This window comes from Puntigrus tetrazona, chromosome 10, assembly GCF_018831695.1.
Source record: "Puntigrus tetrazona isolate hp1 chromosome 10, ASM1883169v1, whole genome shotgun sequence".
Lineage (NCBI taxonomy): Eukaryota > Metazoa > Chordata > Actinopteri > Cypriniformes > Cyprinidae > Puntigrus > Puntigrus tetrazona.
In genome coordinates this window covers 9,658,634-9,684,960 of record NC_056708.1, presented here as the reverse complement: position 1 = coordinate 9,684,960, position 26,327 = coordinate 9,658,634, and the positions used below count along the sequence as shown (strand labels likewise).

Genomic DNA, 26,327 nt, shown 5'->3' with positions numbered 1-26,327 from the left:
CTCCAATATCCATACGTTTTGTTTGTGTTGGTACATAATATAATTCAGTATTTAATGTATTACCTAGTATTATATATCAGAAATAATTCTAATAATATTGTCTTTATTAACAAAGTTGAATTGTAGCTGTGCATTAAATTAACGTCACTTTGGATTATATTTTAAACTATTAATATTATTAAAGCTATTAAAATATAACTTAGTTGATTATATAAATAATTTACAATTTAACATGTTCTTATTTTATCAAAGACGGTCACAGTTTTAATCCTCCCTTTCCGGGAGCGCGCGTTCACTGGGAGCGCTCCAGCAGAAAACAGTAGACGCGCGCTCCCGCGGCAAGGTGCTAAACATGGCTGCTCTCAGCAAGTCCATACCGCATAGCTGCTACGAGATAGGACACACCTGGAGTTCCTCGTGTATAGCCTCCACTCTGCAGGTGACAGCCGGAGCTCTGGAGGTCTCCTTCAAGATATATGCTCCCCTGTATCTGGTGAGTGTTTCGGCGCGGATCTGTCTGTTCATTCGCCGGGGCAAGGGCGCAGTTAGCCTGGCAGCTACAGCAGAGTCCTGCGGGGCGATGCGAGGGCCTCGAACAGTTGCAAAGTTATTTAGAAATAAACGCACAGACGTGGGTCTCGACCCGTCATGTTTTACGTTTAATAGTGTTCAAAGTAGAAAAATGTCGTTTGACTGATGACACTGTCAGATAAGCGACAGAAACCTGCTGGATGACCAAACTGTCATGATCCTCTGCGGAACTTTGTGCAATACTTTTATTATTATTATTATTATTATTTTATTCTGAATATTGAATTAAAATTATGCCTGTCGTTTGAATATAAAATGCCTAGTTTATACATTAAATTTGCAAAGTCATTCCCATTAAACCGAAACTGTTTACCATTAACGTGTTTGGCAGGATATTTAGGTTTAAGATGTTTTATTTGACTAGGGCGAACTGCCTCGCATTAAACTGGTTATTAGTTTCATTCTTGATTTAACTGTGCTTGTTTGTATATGGATATATGCTATGCTTTATATTGAAACTTTTCATACTGCTTCTTTTAGACATAATTCATAATTTAAAGCTAGGACGGACGAGCGACCTAAGAGTAGAAATTCTGAGGTAAATTAAACCTGGTTAATTCGGCTTAACCTCAGGTTGCTGGCTGGACGCCACATTAGTAAATATATTAATCAGAGAACGTTATCTTATATTTACTTGACTGTCATGGCTTCGTATGACTGGCTGTTAGTCTGTTTAGGTCTGACAGAGGATCATCATTCTGTCAACTTTAGACGAGTCTTTAGCTTTCATTGCAAAACTATAAAGTGGTGCAACACCTGAACTGTAGGGTCTCAGAGTTGGCATTCGATTCAGCTTCAAAAACTATGGCTCGGTCTATCAATAGACAGTGGGTCACTGATATTTAGGTGACAAACCGCAGAGCGCCAACATGTTGGCTAAAGAAACCATTGTGTTAAACGTGTTCATGTCTTTGCTTAAAATAGAGCACTTAATGCACTGAGAGCTAAGTCAGAAATTGATTTCCTTGAATAACAGAAAAATTCTCTAACATGCGCTCTATGCCCTCCTTGTGTTCAAGATTGCAGCAATTTTAAGGAGGAGGAAAAAGGATTATTACAAGAAAAGGCTGCTTCCCGAGATCCTGCAGTCTACTTCTTTCCTGACCGCAAATGGAGGCCTCTACATTGCGTTTTTCTGCATTCTCCGGTAACCTTAAAATTCTGCTGACAAACAGCGCTTGGAAACATTTGCCGTCCTACGTGTGCAGGCGTTCGGACATGAGCGACCTTTGAATCCCTGTCCTTATCAGCCGTTTAAAGTCTACGCACATAGCCGTCCAAATACGACTCTAAAGACCTTTGACACATCAAATAAATTACGCGCCGGGATTTATGACTGGCATTTTCGCGTGACCGGACCGCTGGCCTAATTTGTGAATTAATTATTTCAATCCCTTCCAAATGAGACAAACGTTCAACCGTGATATTGTCGTTTGAAGGCACGTCAGATCATGCTTGTAAATGACTAGCTATCCTCTCTTCTGTTATTCAGGAAGCTTTTGGGACGTTTCTACTCCTGGTCGGCCGGCTTTGGGGCGGCACTGCCGGCCTCATACATCGCCATACTAATAGAGCGGAAAAGCAGGTTAGCCCTGATGTTTCATCATAGATTTCCTTTGGCCTGTGTTTTATGCAAATTTTATACAAATCATCCAAAGTTTAAACCAAACCGCGTATGGAAATGTTCTCTGATGGAAACGAGTAAAGGCCAATTCACACCAAGAACTATAACTCAAACAATTTGTTTTGTCATTCAGGAGAGGACTCCTAACAATTTACATGGCAAACCTGGTAAGACGATTCAGCTTCGCTTCTTTTCGGTCCCGCTGTGTTACGTCTTGACAAATCTATCATAGTTGCATGACCGTTTCCTGGCAGTAGTCAACATCACATCTGTTATCTGTCACTTGTGTTACTTTTTCAGGAAAGCTGCGATCCAAACTGTCTGTTTCAAGTAAACCTTGTCTGATTTTGATCTTAAGTGCTTTGTGTCATTTCCAGGCAACAGAGACGATTTTCCGGATGGCTGTCACAAGGGGTCTGGTTAAGCCTATGAAACACGGAGAGGTACGTTACAGTTCATGCTACCGCTCAGAGGTAACAGTTTTGTTTTTTGTTTTTTCTCATGAATGCTGTTCTTATGAACTTTCAGTTCATCTAAAATTTTTTTTATTGTTTTAAAATCTTAAGCAGCACCACTGTTTTCAACACTGATGATAATGAGAACTGTTTCTTGAGACCAAATCAGCGTATTAGAATGATCACGTGACACTGATATTATTGTATTTTAAATTGCAATAATATGTCACGATGTTATTGTATGTCTATATTAAATAAATGCAGACATTTTGAGCATAAGAGGCAAAATCAAACAAAGAGTGCTGACCTCAAGCAAGCGTTAGTGTAAATAGACCTAATTATATCACGCGCTGAGATCATTTAGCGCTAATGATCCAAGACCACTTTACATGCTCGCAAAATCTTTATTGCTTTGAACTAGCTTTGACCTGATGATAAGTTTCATGTGATGTCAGTCTCATCATTTCCACCTTCCCCCCCCCCAGGTTCTTCTCTTCTGCTTGACTGCATCCCTCTACATGTTTTTCTTCAGGTCAGTCGGTCAGCTCACCGCCTCTCAGTCCCGGTCCTAGAGGACGCCAGGCCCGGTTATTTTATTTCTTTAACACGTCATCTCATTAGTAGACTTGTGGAGCAGGGCTGGGGTGGACAGGGGCACTCTTCAAATAAAAACCCATTTGTTCGGTTACAGACGTCGGCCTTTTTAACTTTCTGATTTCTGGTTTTATCTCCAGATGCAAAGACGGGCTGAATGGCTTCGCATTCTCTGCCTTAAAGTAAGTTTATTTATCGATTTGCATGACTTTATGTAGTCCTTAAATTCTAAAGGATTTGCCATTTTAATCCTAAGGCCCTTAGGAAACACCCCGTTAAGAACATAACCAACTCGTGTCAGACTTTTAAAGGAGATTATGTGTCTGGCTGTGGCAGATTTATAGTTGGCAAGGAGGAGATCCCGACACACTCTTGTCTGGCTGAGCATGCGTACGGACAGGGTTCGGAGAGAGACGAGAGACCGGAGCACACTCCTGCCTCCCGGGGGAGCTGCATCAGAGCATTTACACGCAAACTCCTAGACTCCATGTGAGTGAGAGAAATGCACATGAGAATTTCTTTTTTTGGACAGAAAATGTAATTCTATCCATTACCTTGAAAACCTACAGTTAAGGTAAACTGTATTTTGCTGGACACAACAACGCAAAGACTTTTTAAGTCTCTTTAATTCTTGAAAATATCAGGCACGAAGTAGCTTACAAAATGTATTTTTTAGGGCTTTCAAGATATGAAAAATGTTTAAGAAAATAATTAATTGCAACTGTCAATTTAATTAATAATATTAAATGATGTTTGAGATGAACATTATTTTATTGACTACAGTAATACAATTTAAAATCAAATCTCCATATGTATTTGAAAGAAAATTATATACCAAGGTGAACACTTTAGATTAATTTAGATTAAGTTTAGGTTAAAAGGATCTTTTTTTTTTCATAGTTTTTTCATTAAATCATAGTGTTATGAAGTATTATTACAGTTTTAAATTTTCTTCTACTATATTTGGAATATACTTTATTTGTATAATGGCAAAGCTTTGGTGTGTGTGTGTGTGTGTGTATATATATATATATATATATTTCACACACACACACATCGCTTATATTTGGACGTACAAATTAATTGAATAATTGAATATAATATAGAGAGAGAGAACCAAATATTTTGAAACATTTTGTAGGATTCTTTGAATAGTGTTCAAAAGAAATAGCTTCTATTTTTCTTTATAAAAGTATACATTTCCTTAAAAAAACAAATTGACCTAAAATGAAAATACAACAAAGCGGGTATAAATGCATGTTTGAATTGCATTTGAATCTTGGAGTTTTTATAATTTTTGGTCCTGCCTGTTCAACACTCAGCTTCTTTTTCATGCGTGAATGTTCCCCTGCCTCATAACTCATAACATATTTTGTGTCTGCATTCATTGTGTGTGTTGTCCTCTTTAGATGCAAACATGGACCCAGGCATAGATGTTGCAAACACTATCAAGACAACTGCATCTCCTACTGTGTTAAAGTAAGCGTCTGAGACCTCCTAACCTGCTGTCTTTCAAACCACTCGTGTTTGTTCTGAGCGTTTGCGTTTGAATGGGGGAGAGAGGATGTGAATGCGCAAACGTGTTGCGTTTATCTGGGTTAAAGGCTCTGTCGATATAGCAGTGCCCTTTGCTCACTAACTCACAGCTGACACGAAGTTGAGAGATGTTTTCTGGAGAGCAGCTCCTGAGATGCTTTGTGTTTCTGAAGGGTTTCATCCGAATGTTCAGCGTGGGTTACCTCATTCAGTGCTGTTTGAAGGTTCCATCAGCATTCAGACAGGCCTTTACAAAACCCTCTCGACTGCTCTGGCTGCTCTACAACAAAGAGAACTTCCAGCTAGGAGCTTTCTTGGGATCTTTTGTCAGTATATACAAGGTACTTCATCTCCACTGCTGTTTTTTTTTTTTTTTTTGAGACGGCAAGTTTCTCTGCAGCTTTTAGGGGGGTTTTGTTTTCTTTCTTTTCTGAGTAACACTTTTTTCCAATTGTGAACTTTTTTTCATCTCACTTCCATTTTATGAAAGGGCACAAGCTGTTTATTGAGATGGATGCGTAACCTGGACGACGAGCTCCATGCTCTCATAGCAGGTAAGGAGTGTTTTGAATGCTTTGCACAGCCGTTAGAGCTTCTCATCTCACCTTTTTCTCCGTTTGTCTTTTCAGGTTTTCTTGCTGGCACCTCGATGTTCTTTTACAAGAGCACCACCATCTCAATGTACCTCTTCTCCAAACTAGTGGAGGTAAAGATTCTCTGTTTTTTTTTTTTTTTAGTGATTTCAAAGTAGTACGACTTGTCTCTCAATGATTTCTCTGGGGTCTTAGAATTAAATTAAATTCAAATACTTCATGTAATTTGAAAACCATGTGAATTTCTTCTAGCTGCTCTTCTTCATGCAGTTACATATTAGACCTGTGAAGATGCAAAATTGAAAAAATACACCAGAATGAATATATTTATATACAGATATAGATAAATAGATATAATAGATAAAAAAGTATATATGTATGTACTATGATATTTTTTATGTATATATAAATACACACACAAACAGTATATATTAAAAAAAAAAACTTTATATGTGTGTGTGTATATATATATATATTTATTTATTCTTATATTTCATATTATATTAAAATATAGTAAAATACCATAAAAGCCTTAAACATAATTCTTAAACACGCAAGGGGAATAAACGGTATAATATGTGTATGCATGGTCTACTAATAATGTATCGACTGTCTTTTTAGACACTGTATTTCAAAGGGATCGAGGCAGGCAAGTTTCCGTACTTCCCCGAGGCCGACACCGTAATCTATGCCATCTCCACTGCCATCTGTTTTCAAGCGGTAAGTTTAAAATGGTTTTTAAAGTCTACCTGATTAAAAGCACCTTCGGCATAACCAAGGACACTTTAACACCAAGGGAAAATACAAATCACATTAAAATGCAGAAGCTGTTTGCGTCGGTGTGACTTATTGATGGACTTGATGGTCATGAACTGAATGAGAATCACTCCAAGTGTTTTTTTTTTTTTTTTTTTTTAACGAAAGACAGCACTTTTAATTGCACTTTAAAAGCCTTTGAACATGAACTAAACATGCCCGTAGTTAAAGGTTTTTTCTTTACACGTGCTGGGTGGATCTCACCAGGCGGTTATGGAAGTGCAGAATCTGAGACCATCGTACTGGAAGTTTCTACTGCGGCTGACGAAGGGCAGGTGCGTATTAGTGGAAATTGTGACGAACGCATTTCATTCTTGAACGCATCAAGTTACGGATTTCTCTTTCCAGGTTTGCTCTGATGAACAGAAAAGTGCTCGACGTTTTTGGGACCGAGGCTTCTAAGCACTTCGCCGACTTCACGCCTACACTTGACCCCAGATACGTGCTGTGTCCCGTCGACATGGACGTACGGCTGGGCTGACGGACCCCGGGTGTCTGCGAGATGTCTTCCCAGAGACCAACAGTGACACAAAAGGCACGGAAAGCTCTTGCACACGATCTCTCTCTCTTACATTCTCTCGCCCTGGCGCTCTATGTCATTTAAATGTGAAGTGAAAGTGTGAAGGCAGTTATGTTTACGTTGATGTGGATCTGAAACATTGTGCGGGTGTAATTAGTACAGGCAAGATGCGACCTCTCTGTACGCACAATATCGGCATCGGTTTGTCTGAAGATGATTTGAAGTTCATAGGATAATGGTTGCTTATTGGATTTTCAAGGACGGGATGACGGAGCAGGAATGTGTTCACGCTAACTCAGCAATCTCCGGACTGCTTGGGATCTGACTTGTGACCTCTGTGTTTCATAGTCCGCAGAATTAACCAATCGGCTTTGAGACTATAAAATGCATTTAATTTTTTATTTTTCTTCTTTTTTTTTTTTTTTTTTTAAATCCTGGTAGGAAAGCACGGACACATTTGTTTACAGCACGGTTGGCCACCTCAGAAGGTGATGCTGGATTGTTTTTGCTCATTGTCATGTCAAATCCTACCAAAAAAAAACACAAAACGATCAAATCAGTAATTAACTGTCTGGATATGCGGGTTAAGCCATGGAAAAAAAGACCTTCCTGACATCAGGGTTGTGTATGATCTCTTCTTTGTCTTTAGTGTACAAATAGAAATATATTGAGACCTTCTCATAAGTACAGGTTTTATGGAAAGTTAACACCTTTTATTGCATACTTGGTAGTCACAGATATTGTTTCGGGAGAGAAAAGCAGATTAAAAGTCACCCTAATGGACTTTCACTTTCAGTAGCAGAGATTTTTTTTAATTAGCAATAACAATATATAGAGTAAAAGCTGACAATATAATCGAAGTATTGCTGTGAATTTAAAATGTAATTTATGTAAAAGAAAGCCTTATGTCTTTGATGTTTGTATAAAAGCAAAAGCTTTATATTAAACAAATTCTGACGAAATAAGCTTCTAAGAGTATTTTATTGCTACCGTACAGTTATCTCAAATTACAAAAGCCAATTGTGACCTTTATGGTTTTATTATTATTATTATTATTATTATTATTATTATTATGGTACAAAGTTTCGACATATCCTTCCTGAATGTAGTTTTTTTTTAATGAATTGGTAGTTTGACATTTAGATGAGAGATGCACTACAAAAGGATTCGTGTAAACCTCCACTGGGGGGCGATGTTGAACTGAGTTTAAATCCCAGGTAATCAATCCATCGACGTTCTTAATAGTTCACAAACATCAAGTGTTCATTTCCACGCAAAACAGAGCTTAAAATAGCAGTGCCTTTATTTCTCGCAGGACACGCGCATTCGACTGCGTGCGCGCTGAATGTTTGTTTATATGCATCCAAAAATGCAGATAATAATCATTTCAACGCACGGCCTTAGACGAAAATATTCTGCAATTGTCCACCGAGGAGATGTTTTCGGCATTGTTGAGCTCACACGAAACGTTGACACGTCTTGTCCTCTCGTTTCCTTCGCTGTCTGCAGAGAAGTCTCCGTGTGAAATGGTTCTCAGATTGTGCCTTTCTGTCCAGTCTTCGGAGAAAAGCCGGTGTGATATAGACTCGTTCAGTCCTGAGAGGGGGATCTGCTCAAGCCTGCGCGCAAGGGAGTGAACAATGATTCATTCGAACTGGCAGAGAAGTGAAAACTCAGAGCAGCCCAAAAAAGATGCCTGACCTCCAAAGTGCATTTATTCGTTTGCCAGACTTTTATTCAAAAGTGAAACTCTCCGTGCATTTAAAGCGCGCATTTTATCGGCGTGTGTGTGTGTGTGTGTGTGTGTGTGTGTGTGTGTGTGTGTGTGTGTGTGTGTGTGTGTGTGTGTGTGTGTGTGTGTGTGTGTGTGTGTGTTTTGGAGTCGAACCCGTGACCTTGGCACGGCTGACGTCGCGCGTTTTAGCTAGCTATTGCACTCTTTGAGAAAAGAATAGCTTTTCCAACTCCGTTCTAGCGATGGAAAAGGAGTAGAATTAAATGCGAGACGTTGTGGATTAGATTACGTGAATAAACCAGTATTTTTAATTAAAAACGGCGAAAAGTCACTTAATTTGATCGCATGATATTACCGCTGGTCGTTTTACATTTCTATCAAAACGGCTATCAAATATTTTCTTATATCTTGCAGCGTTAGAAACCGAAGCGTGGCGCTGGAGTCAAACAGCGAAAAAGCCCGCCATGTTTTATTTGATTGGCCATATAGTCACGTTGATTATTAATGAACAATCTTAGACCGCTGAGACAAGACAGGCTAAATATTTACCTTGTAAAATATTTTACCATCCTAACAACAAACAAAGCGAATATAATATAAGCTACAATTCACCCATTTGTAATTGCAGGAACGCTTCCATTCCCGCCTCAGTGTCTTTAGCGGTCTAATTTCATCTTATGGTGCAACCGTCTCTAATTGTGCCAGTATTTTTGCAATGACCTTCAGCTTATATCACGTGGTAAATGTAGCAAACTTTCTCTTGATCCACGTCCTTCACGCTGAGATTTCCCACAGGGCCTTTAAAAATAACCGGTTGATCTAGAAGTTTCGGTGAGCACTTTTCAGGTGCTGGCCAATCAATCATTTTCAGCTGTCTCCATGGCAACTGAATCTCATCAAACAGTGTGAAGTACCTCCGAGGATGAGAGTGTGAATATGTGCGGCCGGAGTGTGTGTGTGTGTGTGTGTTTATTGAAAATCATCTCCATACTGTACGTGCAGCAGCCTGGCGTTACTCAAAATGTGCAGAAGCTGCGACGGTTCACCTTACAAGGTTACTAAGAGGGCTGCATGCTCTCTTTGTCTCAGTTCCCTTCTTCACACTTGTCTGGGACCTGATCCAGATGAATCGAACCCAGGTGCAATGTCAAGCTGTCATGTTTGTTAGAAACCTGCGAGAGGTGTGTGTGTGTGTGTGTGGTTAGCCTCAGATGCACACCTAATCATGGCATGTCCTTTCTTGCCTCTGCCTCCAGGTTGTCAGGATCCGTGGCAGAATGAGGCCACACAAACGCTCTGATCAAAGTGATGCGGTTATGTCTGCTTGCTGTTGTATTGATGTCGGTGAAGTCGTCTTGTGGATTGATTTGGCTGGAGAATATTTCACCAGATATTACCGTCGCAGCACACCGCATCGAGTGGGCTGGCCGACCCACAGGGGTTTTAATATATGGACCGCCGCACAAAATCTATAATAAAATCTAATCCACTTAAGCCTATTTTAACACATTTATTATATGAGACCCAAGATGTTAATGAGTCTGGCAGGTATCGAGTGAGGAATACTCCAGGCAGACTGTTGAGAAGATTAATACTACTCACCACATTCATTAACTCATAATCCTTTGCTCATCTAAAGTCTGTTTTGCAAAAAGTAATGGGACGTTTTGCATTGCAGCTTATTTGATTTACAAATCACACACACACACACACACACACACACAGAGAGAGAGAGGAAAGCCAGTGTTATTATACAGTGGCCCCTAGAAGTATTTGGACATTAATATGTTTGTATAATTTAAAATAACCAAACCAACTGGCATCTATGTTAAAGAAAGCTGGCACAAGCACAGTTTGGAAGCAAAAGAAAAAAAAAATAGTGGGTAAGGTGCTTTGAGAGGTTCCTGCAATTGTGAATTTATTCTCACAGTTTCTCGTTTAAATGAATGGCCTGCATTTATTGACCATTTTCATGTTCGGTTTTAGCCTTTAGTTTCATCATCTCGCACGAAACTGCAAACTCTACGGGGAAAAAAAAAAATCTGCCAGTGAATCAAAAGCCAAACGCTTTCAATCGCTGCTCACCTCGCCGCTGCTAAATATTCGATCAGCCCTCCGTAGCTCGTTAGTCTCGGAGACTTTATTCATTCTTTCTCTCTTTTAATTACACTCTCTTCTTATTAGACATGTCTGGAGGGCAAGGCCCAAGAGTGCCAAGCAGAACGGAACGGGACACATTATGTCCTCTCTCATTCACTGGTGTTCTGTCTAATTACAGGAAAGAGCTGATTACTACACCTCTGCTCTATATGCAGAATCCACTAAACCTAAACTGCAGACTGTTCTTGTTTCTGCCATAACCGTTTGGATGCAGAGAAGACATTTTGGCTGTTTTCTGGTCCCACAGCGACCCAAACGGAGTTAAACATTACACGTTACTGCTGTATGAACCTCATGAACCTGCAGCATAACCATAAAATCTAGGACAGAATGTCACCCCCACTGACTTCGTCTGGTGCCATGGAGTGGATGAAGAGGCCAAGGCAGACAGGAATGAGCTTATTGGAGCCAGTGAGTCACTAGAGCAGCCAATATAGGCCATTATCTCTGGCCACGACACTGTCCTTGTGTTTTGTGGAAAAAGCTGCTCTTTTCTTGGTCACTTGGGTCTGACTGTAGCTTCACTGTCTCTGGTTCACAATCGCGGGCTCTAGCCTGGTTTTGCTTCAGGACCTGATGTTAAACGGAGAAGCGTTTATCACAACAAAGGTTAACGAATGTCCTTTTAACATTTTTTTTTTTCATTTACATGGATCCAGAAAAATAAGTGTTTTAGTTAACCAAGTATTATTTAAGAACAAAGCAAGAACTGTCATAGCCTGTGCTGCTAGGGTGGTCGGGATATCTGTTGACGTGCCTTCATTTTTTGTCCCAAAAAATGTACGTATGATTTATATATAAAATAATAATAAAAAAAAAAAACAGCCAATATAAAAATGTTATTGTATTTTTATTTCGTTTTATTTAATTTTTATTAATTAAGAATGGTTAAGAATTCTTCTCTTGTATTTTTCATAGTGATTTATTTTGTCTTAGTCCTTTTATTTATTTTTTATTAATTACTTATTAAATACGTTTTTGCATTTTGCTTTAATTTATATCTGAGTTGTAAACAGGTTTTCAACTTAATCGTTATTTAATATATTTATTTGCCAATTGTCTTTTTTTTCCCACTTTTTATTATATCATTATTATATATTATATCAATAAAAATGATTTTCAAAATTGTTAACCACAATGTTAATAAAGCTCAATTTATGTAATTTTATTCTTGCAGATTGCAGTTTATATAGCAAGTTCAGTTTGATTTATTTAATTATTTTACTACAGACATTCCTCCCTTAATCTACTATTAAATGCAGAAGTATACCGGCCTCAGAGCTTTTGTAATTCTCAGCAGGCAGCTTGCATTGGACAGATGTGCTCTCTGAGCTCTGGCGGCGTGTGCAGGCATACTGTACGGTCTGTACCTCATTTAACATGAATCTATATTCTATATTGAGCACTGGCTGCTCTTGATTCACTCTAGTCCGTTGAGAGTCCACTCTGGGGTCTATTTCAAATGTCCCACTTATTGATGGAAGGAGGTGTGCTAGTCTTGCCTAAAGAAAATGACAGACCTGTCGTTTGAGCAGAGAGGCGCACAATACCCTGCATCTTTGTAGGACTAAAAATGATCAATGAGTTCAAAATATGAAGCTCGACAATATTAATGCGTCATTATTGCAAACTAACAAAGAATTAATAATCCTTGAAGTATATTTAAAGGTCTTACCTAACGCTGGTAGATCTCATTCAGGAAAGAAGCGCGCCACACACTTTAGCAACAAAGATTTCTGTCTTCAATCAAGTCCTGTGCTCTGAGCACTTGACTGATGTCACCACACATCCTCCAGCGATGCACTTTAAGTGTTAGCAGCGTGTTTTGACTGACATACATTTAGGGGGCTGTCAAACGCCTGTCACTTCAGACAGCAGACAGGAAGTGTGTTCATTGTTTCCTGAAATACTCCTGAGAGTTGATCCAATAACAGACACAACCTGCATCATGTCTCCTTCCAGTTCCTCCAAACCTTTAAACAAGAAATTTAACTGCAGTCATTTACGTAAAAAGGAGTGACTCACTAAACATGAGAAGATTGACACTTTGACGATACGATTTATAGACTTTCTGAACGAATTATGAATGTTTGTTGGTGGTTGCCAGGGTGTTGCAGTGGTTGCTAGGGTTGATTTTTAGGTTACCAGGAGGATTCTTCAGTGTTCGCTGAAGTTGGCTATGAGATCAGTATGTGGTTGCTAATGTGTTGTGGGTGGATGCCAGAGTTGCTGTTCGTTTTTCAGGGTATTCTGGGTGGTTGCTAAGGTTTTTGTTTTAAAATATTTTGTTATGCAAAACTGGGTGGTTGCTGGTGTTTATCTGTGAATATGTTTGGGCAGATGCTAGGATTGTTGTGCGATCACTAGGATGTTCTTGGAGGATTCTGCAGTTGCTATGCAGTTGTTAGGGTGTTGTGAATGGTTGCTATGCAGTCGCCAGGATTTTCTAGGGTTGCCATGCAGTTGCCAGGGTAGTTGTATATGCTGAGGATTCTAGAGTCACTATGTGGGAGCTATGTTGTTGCTAAGGTTGTCTTTCGGCTGCTGGATATTGTGGGGTGGATTCTGTTGTTATTATATGGTTGTTAAGGTGTTGTGAGTGGCTGCCGGGGTTGCTGTGTGGTTGCTAGGCTGTCACTGTTAGATGTCACTAAGCAGGGTGTTCTGAGTGCTCGCTAAGGTTTCTGTCTGTTTGCTAGGGTATCAACGTGGTTGCCGTGTTGTTCTGAGCCTTTGCCGGTTGTTGCTAGGTGGTTGTTTACCGAGTCAAGTAAAAGAAGATTATATATAATTAATTATCATGAAGTGCCATTAATGACCACACTAATGACTTTACATTGGTAGTCTAACAAGCTGAATGGTTAAATGTCTTTAAAAAGCATTTAAAAGCGCTCAGCCAGTGCTCACATCCACCCACTAACTAGGTCAATGTGTTTTTCTTGCTAATACCAGTCGAAGCGATTAACTACAGACATGAGGAAAAGAGAAAAGAAGAAAACTGGCATCATAAACTCTTCTTAAACAAATGAACCCAAACAGCTTTCTTACAGTATATCCGGATAGTCAAGCGTTATGAAGTTCAGAGATCAAAGCACAGAAAAAAAACATTTAAAACAATGATCAGAAATCATATTCTTCTTAGAGCAGTGCAATTTCGCAGGGAGCTTGATTGACAGGTGATTTGACCAATCGTGACTCTGAATCTGACGTTTGTCCGACTAACAAATTGGACAGGAGAGTAGATTAACATGGGTGGACTTGAAAAATGGTGTGTATTGGTGCCTTTCTTTTTTTTACTCGCCTCGTAAAATATATACGAACTGGCATGCGATCTGGCTGGTCGATGGTCGAAACGTTGCAATAAACATTTTAATGGAGCAGTTGTAAGTGTGCAGACATTAGTAGTGTCAAGATATATCATAAGCGTAAACATGATAATTATAAATAAAGTTATTCTTAATTTTTTTTCCCACTGTTTAGCATTCTCATAGAACATGTAGCACAAAGCGCACTGCATGCTGCAAAAAGAGTGTGTGGTGGAACGCTATTCTAAACACATCTGATATCTTTATAGTTCATCACACACAAAGTTTCTCTGTCCACAGAACCTCCTGCGAAACGGTCTCTTTTCTCATATTTGCTGTGACACTGACTGATAAGATCGAGACACGGGATGAACTACAGTTGGATATGTGTTCTCTTTCTGTTAGTTTTAATCTTTTATCTCTCTTTATCTCTGTGTCTGTCAACATTTTTGCTCTCACTGTGTGAGTCTTCCTGTGTGTCTACAGGGTTTGAATTGCACTACTGACTACCAGATGGATGTCACTCCAGATAGAAATGTACTTCAAGAAGTGAGAAAGACATTTTAGAAATGTCCATGCACATATTGCTGTTTCTTTTATATATATATATATATATATATATATATATATATATATATATATATATATATATATATATATATATACACATAGTGTGTGTGTTTGTACTTGATGCTATTAATATTATGTGATAAAATAAAATATTACCTACTATTTTGCTATGTAAATATTACCTAATATTCTAACTAAACAACTAATCATGATTAATCACATTCAAAACAAATGTTTTTATTTATATAACCTGTTTGTGTGTAGTGTATATATTTATTATACACGCATACATGTATATATTTATATATATACAAGTAAACATTTTCTAAATACATACTGTATGCGTTTGTATCTCAATATACATATATATATATATATATATATATATATATATATATATATATATATATATATATATATATATATATATACACACAATATATGATGTTTCATGGTCATTTTTATGCAAGATACCTCTAAAGAAGGCTACATTTTTCTTATTATTATATGTAAGATGTATATAAAGTATGTGTATGCATTTTTATTGCATAAAATAATAATAGTAATAAGTGCTATTATATATTAGACATTCCACAGAAAGTTTTTAACACATACAGTATTTTATTATAATTATTACTGTAATAATTGTTATTGTTGCTTAATTTTTTCTCAAGAAAATATCTATATTTTTTTTATAAGCAATATTCATTCATTTGATTTTTATTTTATTTATTTTTTTGACCACAAAACTGCTTCAGCGTTTTTAAATCTTCATTTTCTTGTCGGAAAATCTTGCTTGATGTTTAGTCTGATCCGATATCCAATAAGCTGCTTTAATCTAAATGGTTCCTTATGTAATATAAGCATATGAAAATCTTATTTGCGAGCTCAAGCGCTGCAGAGAATCGAGACAAACAAAAACACAAGTCGTGTTATCATTTTTATTTTTATTTTTTTCATCATAACAGCTACCGTGTCTGTTTTAGCACAAACCATATAGCAGTTTTTGGAGGTATCACGGCAGTACCATCATAATCCTTGAAGTACCTTCGAGTACATCCTGTCCTGTACACGGTTGTGCCAGTGTGGGGAAAAGTAATGAGAAAGAAAGAGAGCGATTTCTATCTCTATAAGTCTGAACAATGCAAAGTATGTGAGTGGGAGGATGTTTATGTGTGCTCATCTCCATCTACCCGTGTGTGTGTGTGTGTGTGTTGCTCTATATGAGAGAGATTCAGCGGCTGTGTGTCAGGCTGTGTGGGTGTCTGTGTGTGGGATGCTCTCTCCGGCAAAGCTAATATGAAGTGTTCAGAGAGCTCAAGAGAAGCGCACAGAGCTTTTAATAAACATAGGTAGCCATGCAAATGTCCACTCCCCCATAAACGCCACATTTAAAGCTCTTCTGTTCTATTTCAATAGCACCACCCGAACGCCAATTATGTCATTAAGCGTCTTGTTTGATCTAAAAACGTCCTGCGCGGGATGCGCAAAATCCGGCCGCCCTTCTCTTTCACCCTTTCCAGCTCGATTTTCCGCTTTCGTCTTTATCTCCGCGCATCTGCGAGAGTTGCAGAAAGCGACAAAGGCACGGGGATGTTGGAGCAAATGAATTCGGCTGTTTAATTCGACTGTTTTCGACGAAGGAGGACTCTGTCACAGTCGGAGAGAGGAGCGACACCCTCACTCCCTCTCCGTCACGTTCAGTCGTTTTCTCTCACCCGCGATACTTCTCGTCCGCTCACTCGCCGGAAGCCGAGACTTATAACGAGCAGTCTGCTTCCAAAGCCGGTTCCCGTGCATACATTATTTTAGCACGCTTGTATTCTGCTGTTGAAATCGCTGAAACGGCTGTATGTCACGTTTCACTACTTAAACTGCGTCTTTAAGATGAATCAGAATGCATGTGAAACAGTCAGATGTTTGCGCAAGGGAGATGCTAGCTATGGTAGCGCTGCAAGTACAAAATCTAATTTGTAAATATTAAATTTTAACATTAAAAAAACCATGCGATTTAGTTACTTAAAGAACCGATCCACCCTTAAATGAAAGTTTTGTCATTAAAGGAGTGCCAAAGCTAACTTGTAGCCAATCAGCAGTAAGGGGCGTGTCTTAGGGTCGTGCATAGGTTGCATACGTCTGTGTATCTGTTTTGGTGTTTTTGTCTGTTTTGCTGTTTTTTTAAATATCAACTTTACCTTCCAGACATGGCTTACCCCATCTTTAATCGCCGACTCACCCCCATGTCGTTCCACATTTTGCACACAAATAAAATAAAACGAATTTATCTCTTCCTCATTACTGTAGCGCCATTTTGCCGATTGCTATTAGCTGTGCCACACAGACACACTTTCTACGTTTATTTCGGTTTGATCCGTATCCGTGTGTCACGTAATTGTCATGCTCAATTACAATTCTGTTATTTAAGTAGTGAGATTGATTCAGTGACTCGTTTTGTGTTCATAATGCAAAAATACACTCACATTGCAGCCTAGCCTAAAGCGGCAATGAGCTAAATGCTTTACACGAAGGCTTATGAATGAATCTTTTTAGCTCATAAATGAAAACATTAGAGTCATCTCAATGATTCAAAGACTCCACCGACAACCCCAACTCCCATGTTAGGCTCCCCGGTGCAACTTAAAATTCATAAAGTTTTTGACATAGGATTTGTTATCATTTAGGAACACTCAAAAACTCATTATTATTTTATTTTTTTTAAACTCTGCCCAAGCAAGTCAGGGTGACCTCGCCTTGTTCATCGTAACTTTCGGCATAAGTGCATCATTGTGACTAACAGCAACCAAATAGCTCGCCAGATAGAAGAGAAAACTGCCACATTTAGAATATCTCAGGCTAGTTTGATGACTCCTCGAGAATAGTAGTACCTCGCTTTTTTTTTTTTTTTAATCTCGCTCTCTCTCTTTCTTATTACTAAAGCTGTTATGTACAGAGCAATGCCGCTCATATGGCTTCAAGCAGGCCTGTGAGTTTTCCAGCAACCTGCGGAAGTGAAATCTAATTCCTGAGAGGAAAGCAGATGCAGTCATGCGGTCCATTAGCGGGACACAGAGCTTCTCACGACGCCGTTGTCCTCATCCATATACATCTTGTGCAGCCCAAATGAACGGACACACTAGAATCCTCATTCTAAATGCGTGTTTTTAAACTAGATAAAGTGAGCGCTAGGCGCATTATTGATTAAATCAATGCGCTCTAAGTGAGTTCTTTGAATTTTCCAGGAACCTGGCATATAAGGAATCAAAACAGAAGTATAGCCTGCAGAGGCAAAAAAATAGTTGTCATGGTGATAACACTAGAGATGAATATAGTTGTGGAAAGAACTACAAGGCTGTAATTTGTCTAACCTTGCCACAGCCCGTTATTTCACACGAGAGATCACGTTTATGTTGTTATACACCTATTTAAATACGATTGGTGATGATAACTGTTATGTTAGCGATGCTAATCCTGTAAGAATGAAGTCAGTCGACAAAACAGTTTTATTTCATTCTAAATGTACGCACGTTTTTCATCGAAGCGTAAATGTTTCTTCGTCACGTCATTTTGCAAAACCTTACAAAACAAAACAAAACAGACGTTCATATTTCGAAGTGTTTCTTTATACCTTGACATTCAAGGTATGAAATGGCTCACAGAAACATATTTAACGATACAATTCAATCTCGTAACACAACACCTCCCACACAGGCAAATAATATCTGAGAATAAAAACTGTGTTTGCAGCAGGTGCAGATGGATATGGAAAGCCAGTAGATCAATATACACATTAAAGGATTTGAATAAAGCACATGGCGATGTAGGGAATCATGGGAGATTTATATAATGTCAATGAGTCATACGGTGAATCACCGCAAAGGAGATGTGAGATGCAGAGAGTAAAATAGGAGTGGAAAAAAGGGATGAAATGGAAGGATGGCAGTAGATAAGAAGGGCCAGGATGTTCAAGGAGACAGAAAGGATGAGGGAAGAGGTTGGCAGCTCTCTTTTTACAAATATAAATTGTTTGCGACAATTAAGCAACATTTAACTTAATCATAAATATGATATGACAAACTGCATGTTCATGTGCTGTAAATAAAACGATAAATAGCTCATAAAGTATTATTTATCTTAGCATGACAGTCCTTTAACATTGTCAGTATGGTAAAATATGCATACTACAGAATATCGTAGTTAGTTCTATGGGTTAAATGCTTTGTCCATTGGTTGTATATTTAAATTAAACATAAGCATGGATGTTCACAATAACATCAATAATATGCATTGGGAAGATAGGTGAACTTCATAGAAACCTTTACAAAATTAACTTTACATTTAAACAGTACCATTAAAATTTGTAAAATGCATAAACCAAAGTAAAATATTGATGACTTATCATGAACTACATGATTTTTTCCACAATCAAATGTCCCTGCTACTAATACCTCCTGCCTCCAATTAGCAAGAGACAAATCTTGGTTTGTAATTGCGAAGAACCTAAAGCATAACCTCCCGTTTCAAAAGTGAAAATTTATAACCCAAATGCAAAATGCATTTTTTGTGACATTAGACCAGGAATGTAGCTGAAATGCAGATGCATATTAAAAAAAATCTTAGTGCCTCGACATGAGTTTGCAAAAAAAGTAATGTTATTTTTGTATTTGTTAACACCTGGGGTTATTAAAACTCAGTCCACCAAAACCAAAAATGATAATTAGTCTGCATTTTGATGTGCATACTGATAAAGCATTTTTGTTTCTGAAATTATAATCAGTCTGTGTCTGACCCAGAAGCTCTAATCTCTCACCTTGTTCGTTCAAGCATGCCAGTCCAGAACTCCCCAGGTTTTGTTAGACATAACACAAAAATACAAAAAAAAAGCTTCAGACACAAATACATTTCCTCTGTGTGCAAGCTCAAAGTGTCTGTATTTTAATGCTGTAACTAACGGACATTCATCTGTGGTGGTTATCAATGGTTGACCATCGTGCTGGAATCAGAGGGATGAGGAGCGTGAAGGTCATCACCAGTGCTGCTGCCGCATTCTCTCAGGGTTTAAAACATGCAGAACAGGTCATTTCTTTATCAGAGTGGAGCTGTGGAGAGATTGTATCTGGAACCACTGATTTCAAGATATCATTCTCGCTGGCAATTATGTGCTTCACGAGGAAGTTGGCAGCTTCATTAATATTGACGTTCTCCTAAAATGTAGAGGGAAAGAACATGCATTAAACTTTTTTTTTTTTTTTTTTTTTTTTAGACAACCAGGTTTCAGATAGTTTGATTTGTTGATTCTGAAATAAGACTGTGTTCGATGCCATTGAACTTGACCTAATGTCGAGTAATGAATTATTAAAACCCACGGAAATGCTACTAGACGGAGGTTAATCTAAGTCTGATTGGACTCTTCATTAAGAACGAATGGATGGAGGTGCTGAAATAAATGAAATAAATAAATAAATCCCATTTGAAACCTCTCTACTGGTTTTAATGAGACCGTCCCAATATACCAAGAGTCCATTCTCCTGTTTCCCTCAGCAACTGCTCTGCATGTGAGTGGCAGGTCTAATTAGCATGCAAATATTAATGACCTTCAATCAGAGGCTTTAATCAAGCACTAAAGGCTCTGACAGTGCAAGTTCTGTCAAAAGATATTTGTCAGACAGAGGGATAGAAAAGCATTTTTTATTGTACATAAAATTGTACAATAATGTGTGATCCTTGAGATCACATGACAAATAAAATAATCTTTTTTGACACATGACAAATAAAACTCTCCCAACGCTTTTAGCTGCGGAATAAATTTATTACTTTGTTAAAGATAATAGACGATAGGTGTCACTATAAAATCTAAGATCTCTTTTGAATCGATCAGTGAAAAACCTCCAAACTTGTACCGTGTAAAAGATTGTAATCCATGGTATTTAGTATAAATTATTGCTATATTTACATACCAGGGAATTTACATGGCCCTCCAAAGAATACAAGCGTGCATATAGAAAGCAAACAAACAAAACACAGTATTATCTTGATAGTGATACCATGATTTGGTTAAATTCCCGCGATACATTAAAGAGGTTGTGTACCCAAAAATGAAAATTAACCTGCGTTTTATTCACTTTCGAAACATCCTGGGTGTATGTGACTTTCCTCTTTCAGATGAATCCAGTCAGAGTTTTAAAAACTTGTCCTGGCGCCTCCAAGCCTTTCCACGGAGATAAACGGTTGTCTGTTGTTTACTGTTCAGAAGATGTGAAATAATGTGCGCATATCCATAATAAAACCTCACAAGGCTCAGAGGGGTAAATAAAGGCCTCCTGCAGCAAATCCATGCGTTTTTGTAAAATAATTATCCATGTTTCATACTTAGTAAACACTACCAATGACTGTGGAACGCAGAAGCCAGGGTTGCCAGGTTTTCACAGCAAAACCTACCCAAACCTAGCTCAATCGCTTTTCAGGGGGATTCATGGCTTGGAGGGGCCAGGGCAATTTTTAATATGACTCCAAATGGATTTGTAGGAAAGAAGAAAGTCCCATACACTTAAAATGCTTTCAAGGTGAAAAAAAAACAGGTTAATTTTCATGTGTGAACTAACCCTTTAATGAACGTGGTATCTGAAACCATCCAGACACAAATATCTCTTTCATTTCTGTTTCTGTGTCCAAAATGTTATGCCTTACCTTCGCAGACGTCTCAAACCAGCCCACAAATCCGTTCTCCTTGCAGTACTGGTCCATCTTCAGGCTGTTGTTAGTCAGAAAGTCTCTATTTTGGTCGCACTTATTGGCCAGGAGCACTGTGGTGATACTCTGGCCATTTGAAAGTATTAATTTTGAGTCCAGATCCTCCTTCCATTTGGAGACAGCCTCAAACGTGGTGGGTCTGGAAACATCAAAAACAATGAACGCCCCCATGGCCTCCCGGTAATAAACCCGCGTCATGTTCCCGAACCGTTCCTGACCTTACAGTGTAGATGGAGAAGGAGAAAAAAAGGTATAAAACCACTGGGAAAAGCACGGCACAACAAGCCAAAATGCCACCACTATTCAGAGGTTTGAGGCTGCTAGGATTTTTTTACGTTCTTAAAAGAAGTTTCATATGCACAGCAATGCTGAATTTGTTTGGTGGGAAATACACACTGGATGTATTCATGCTAAATGAGAGTTTTAATTTATTAAGAAAGGCTTTTTAAATGCGAGCGTATGCTGAATGCATAAATTGCTTACACATAGTGAGATATTTTAAGTAGCAGCTCACGGCCTCAAATTCTAAGAAAGAGGATAAATGTGGCATGATTACATTTACTGCCGAAGAACACATGACTCTTTTTTTTTTTGTGCATTCACCTTCCCGCAACGTGCATCGTTCTGACTAGTATCCACAGCAAACTTTCCTGTGGTTCTTATTCAGTTGAATATGCTCATTACGACTGACTTTTCCGGCTAATGGCACATTCCGTCTATGCTCCTTTCTCTTGTCTGACTCTGAATGCAGCCACTCATCTGGGCTGCCGGTATTATACAGCATTCCCCAGGACAGCTGTTTCTCTCAGCTTGTTCTGTTATTTGTTCAAAATTAGAATCAGGAGGTGCGTGTTGATCTCCGCGGGTCCGACAGCAGTCTGCTTCGCACTTGATGGACCACGAAACAAGAAATGCTGTATTGGTTTTGTTAATCCATATGGCCTTTTGAGATATCGCACAGATGTTGCGCAATGAATAATGTAAATCAACAACAGAGTCTAAATAAATCAATTTTCAGGTTTTAAAAAGAGTTTTGGAGGCTGTCGTTGGCTGAAATTGGACGAAGCAGTGGGGAATGCCCATTACAGAAAGTGTCACCCGACTTGACAGCTTGGCAAAATGTGCGTGCTTTTGATGAAAACTATTAGTCACTAACAAGGAAAATGAACTCGGCGTGTTTCACTTCATGAAATTGTATGTCAGATGACTTCCCGGGCAGCAATGAGGAGTTTATGAAGCCCACGAGGAGTTTATGACTGTGTGAGTATGACTGCTGAGTCATGTTAGGATGAGCAAAAAGCCAGTCTTACTGAGAATAGTATAGTAATGATAAGGAACAAACCCTTGAGTACCTAGGCCTGTATGATTATGATTGGTTTAATTACTACTGTATGACTGCATTAGGCCTCATACACCTTGCTTAGCAAAAAGAGAAAGTCTGCTAATTTGGATAAGTATGATATTTCATTTAAATACAATAAAATTGGCTAAACGTTACGACAACTGGAGTGATGCAAACACAATGTTAGAAAGATTTAGCTTCATATACAGCATGTTATTTTGGTGAAAACTGAGGCAAACGTTTTTAAGAACCGCATTGGTGTAGGAAATGTGTTTTTGTGGGAGCAGGTGTGTTGTTTTAAAGTGGAATTTGCGGTAGCTGAGGACCGAGAACAGTACGTGCTGGAAATACTCTTTCCCGTGGTTTGTTTACAGAGATTTCATCGGTTTCATCGCTTCATCTCTGAATCTCGCTCACGTGAGAGAGCTCTCCGCGCGGGCACGCGGAAAACCAGTTCTTCTGAGCGGCGCGTGCCTGACACGTGAGGACGAAAACGTATTTTGACGCTGAACAAGATCAACTGACTTTCAATTTAACGACGTTAAACCGTAATTTGATATTGACGAAGAACTGTTCTTTAAAGTGTCGAGGATCTTATACGAGCCCTTGCAAAAAATTAAAAATAAAAAAATAACCACGTACAAAAAAGTGTAGTACTACGTTTTTGGCGGAATACCATTTTTATAACCACGGCTTTACTATAAATAGCATGGTTAGCGTTTTTTGTTTTATTTGTAGTAAGACTATGGTTACTAATTTATCAACGTTACAAAACTATAAGCAAAAACAAAAATTAAAAAACAAGAATACTTATAAGAATAAAAATAAAAAGTATTCCCTTTTTTGCTAATAAAACAATGATACTGTTAACAATACGATAACAATATTTTACCTTGAACCTTATAAATTACGCCTATTTAAATGGCTAATATTATTAAAGAACAAAAAAAGTAAAATAAAGTAGTCAAATGTTATTTTTTTAGGGATAAAACCAATTTAAGTACATTTCATTTTAAAATAGATCTATGCATTTGAACCTAAACGGTAAGATAACCTACAGTAGCCTGTTTTCCATTCAAATGACTAATATCTTTACAGTTTAGGTTTTAAGAGTAATGTTATTTAAAGACACGTATGGCAGCAAAACTAACTGTAAATATTGCATTTTGACTGAATCTATGGTTACTGTGGTAATAGTTTTTAAGGAACGATGAACATTTAGCTACAATTCCATTACGCGAGTTTCGTGCTACTTAAAAACAAAAGCACTTTTTGCAATTCTTGCATTTCAGCGTGTTTTTAATAAACGCCGACACGTATATGTCTTGGCTTTGACTGCTCTTAGCCTACTTTCTCTTACCTGCGATGTCCCACAGCTGCAGCCGGACCGTCTCTGAGTCCCAGTTAAGAACTTTAAGCGCAAAATCCACCCCGATGGTCGCTCTGTAGTTAGTGGAGTACGTCTGATGCACATACCGTTTGATGATGCTGGTCTTCCCTACTCCCAAATCACCGATGACAAGGATCTTGTACAAGTGCTCTTTCCGATTGTTATGCATCGCTGAGGACATTTGTGTGTCCAGTGTTTATCGCACTAACTAGTCGCCTGTCATTGACCTGAACTGGCGCCGCCCAGGGCGTGGAAAAACTTGTGACCAGCTGTCAGACAAACTTTGTTTGCTCATGAGCACTAAATATCCTGCCAGGGTTTCCCGTCCAGTCAGAGATTGTTTACTCATGATGACAGACACAAAGCTATCTATCTATTCATTCATCTCTATCTATCCATTCATATCTATCTATCTATCTATCTATCTATCTATCTAATATATAGAAATATAACTATAAATCTATCTATCTATCTATCTATCTATCTATCTATCTATCTATCTATCTATCTATATCTATCCATTCATATCTATCTATCTATCTATCTATCTAATATATAGAAATATAACCATAAATCTATCTATCTATCTATCTAATATATAGAAATATAACTATAAATCTATCTATCTATCTATCTATCTATCTATCTATCTATCTATCTATATCTATCCATTCATCTCTATCTATCTATCTATCTATCTATCTATCTATCTATCTATCTATCTATCTATCTATCTATCTATCCATTCATCTCTATCTATCTATCTATCTATCTATCTATCTATCTATCGGACATTTTATCTATCTATCTATCTATCTATTTATCTATCTATCTATCTATCTATCTATCTATCTATCCATTCATCTCTATCTATCTATCTATCTATCTATCTATCTATCTATCTATCTATCTATCTATCTCATCTCTATCTATCTATCTATCTATCTATCTATCTATCTATCCTATCTATCTATCTATCTCATCTCTATCTATCTATCTATCTATCTATCTATCTATCTATCTATCTATCTATCATTTATTTTATCTATCTATCTATCTATCTATCTATCTATCTATCTATCTATCTATCTATCTATCGGACATTTTATCTATCTATCTATCTGTCCATTCATCTCTATCTATCTATCTATCTATCTATCTATCTATCTATCTATCTATCGGACATTTTATCTATCTATCTATCTATCTATCTATCTATCTATCTATCTATCTATCTATCTATCTATCTATCTATCGGACATTTTATCTATCTATCTATCTATCCATTCATCTCTATCTATCTATCTATATATCTATCTATCTATCGGACATTTTATCTATCTATCTATCTATCCATTCATCTCTATCTATCTATCTATATATCTATCTAGTTGACATTTTATCCATCCATCCATCCCTCTGTCTGTCTATGTACTCTAACACAAAGTGAGAGAAGCACATAAAGGAACTATACTGTAAAAAAAACACAACCACGCAAACTCCAGTTGTGGTGCACAGCATCTCTAAAGACTTCATTTTGTGATTATATACAAAAAAATATAAAATGATTAAAGTAAAACAACATTTGTAATCGAGTCCCCTTTAATAACACTCAGGTAAAACCAATATTTTTACACGCCTTGAAGAGAAATAAAAAAGGCTTATCCACACCATAACTGAAACCTCGAAGTAACAGAAATATCGCAAGCTACATTCGTCCCACTGTCACGAAGCTTAATCCACTATGACCATCATATTGAATCAGCACAAATAGTTAGTAGAAAAATACATCACACACGCACGGCTGAAACCTACATTCTATGAATGTCTTGTCAGAAAAGGCAAAGAGCGAAAAATGCAAAAGACTTTTAGAAAATGTACAAAAGTTCTCAAAAGAACATTAAGCACTTATTTCAGCTAATGGCACTGCTTTGCATGCAAACATGTGACCTTAATACATTACACCTATTCAAGAAGAATATTGCACATTGATTAAAAGAATAGATGTCTGTTGGTAGGTACAATGTGCATTCCTGCTAAGTCTAAACAGTTCATCTTAAGTTCATACAAAAATCCTACCTTTAATCTGAGACTTTCATGTGGTATAGGCTTTGTCAATGAAAACTGTAATGCCCTGTGTGTAAGAATCATGTCCACAGTGTAATAAGAATGGGAATTTTTTGTTTTTGGCTCATCTACTGTATGTATGGATTTGGAACAAAAGCCTGAGTGGATTGAAAAAGGAAATGGAATTATTATCATTTTAGAATAGGCCCTGCATTCAAATATATTGCTTTATGTATAAATAACTTACATAACTGTTCAAAAGTTTGGGTTCAGTAATTTTAT

The 26,327-nt window shown here is 37.8% G+C and overlaps 2 protein-coding genes across 2 annotated transcripts; one reads left to right on the top strand and one right to left on the bottom strand.

Annotated features, from left to right (window-relative positions):
* The first annotated feature begins 311 nt into the window (after positions 1-311).
* tmem135 (transmembrane protein 135) lies at positions 312-7,691 on the top strand. Its single transcript, XM_043250841.1, has 15 exons — positions 312-493; positions 1,611-1,738; positions 2,084-2,176; positions 2,349-2,382; positions 2,593-2,658; positions 3,156-3,202; positions 3,405-3,446; positions 3,601-3,753; positions 4,674-4,743; positions 4,974-5,141; positions 5,291-5,354; positions 5,430-5,506; positions 6,015-6,113; positions 6,417-6,484; positions 6,558-7,691. The coding sequence occupies exons 1-15, from the start codon at positions 353-355 to the stop codon at positions 6,688-6,690; spliced, it is 1,383 nt and encodes a 460-aa protein (XP_043106776.1). The 5' UTR covers positions 312-352; the 3' UTR covers positions 6,691-7,691.
* Positions 7,692-18,099: 10,408 nt separating this feature from the next.
* On the bottom strand, positions 18,100-24,244 carry rab38b (RAB38b, member of RAS oncogene family). Its single transcript, XM_043251203.1, has 3 exons — positions 23,949-24,244; positions 21,184-21,464; positions 18,100-19,700 (listed from the first exon to the last, which is right to left on the bottom strand). Exons 1-3 carry the CDS (start codon positions 24,157-24,159, stop codon positions 19,548-19,550), a joined length of 645 nt encoding a protein of 214 aa, XP_043107138.1. The 5' UTR covers positions 24,160-24,244; the 3' UTR covers positions 18,100-19,547.
* Between the last annotated feature and the right edge of the window lie 2,083 nt (positions 24,245-26,327).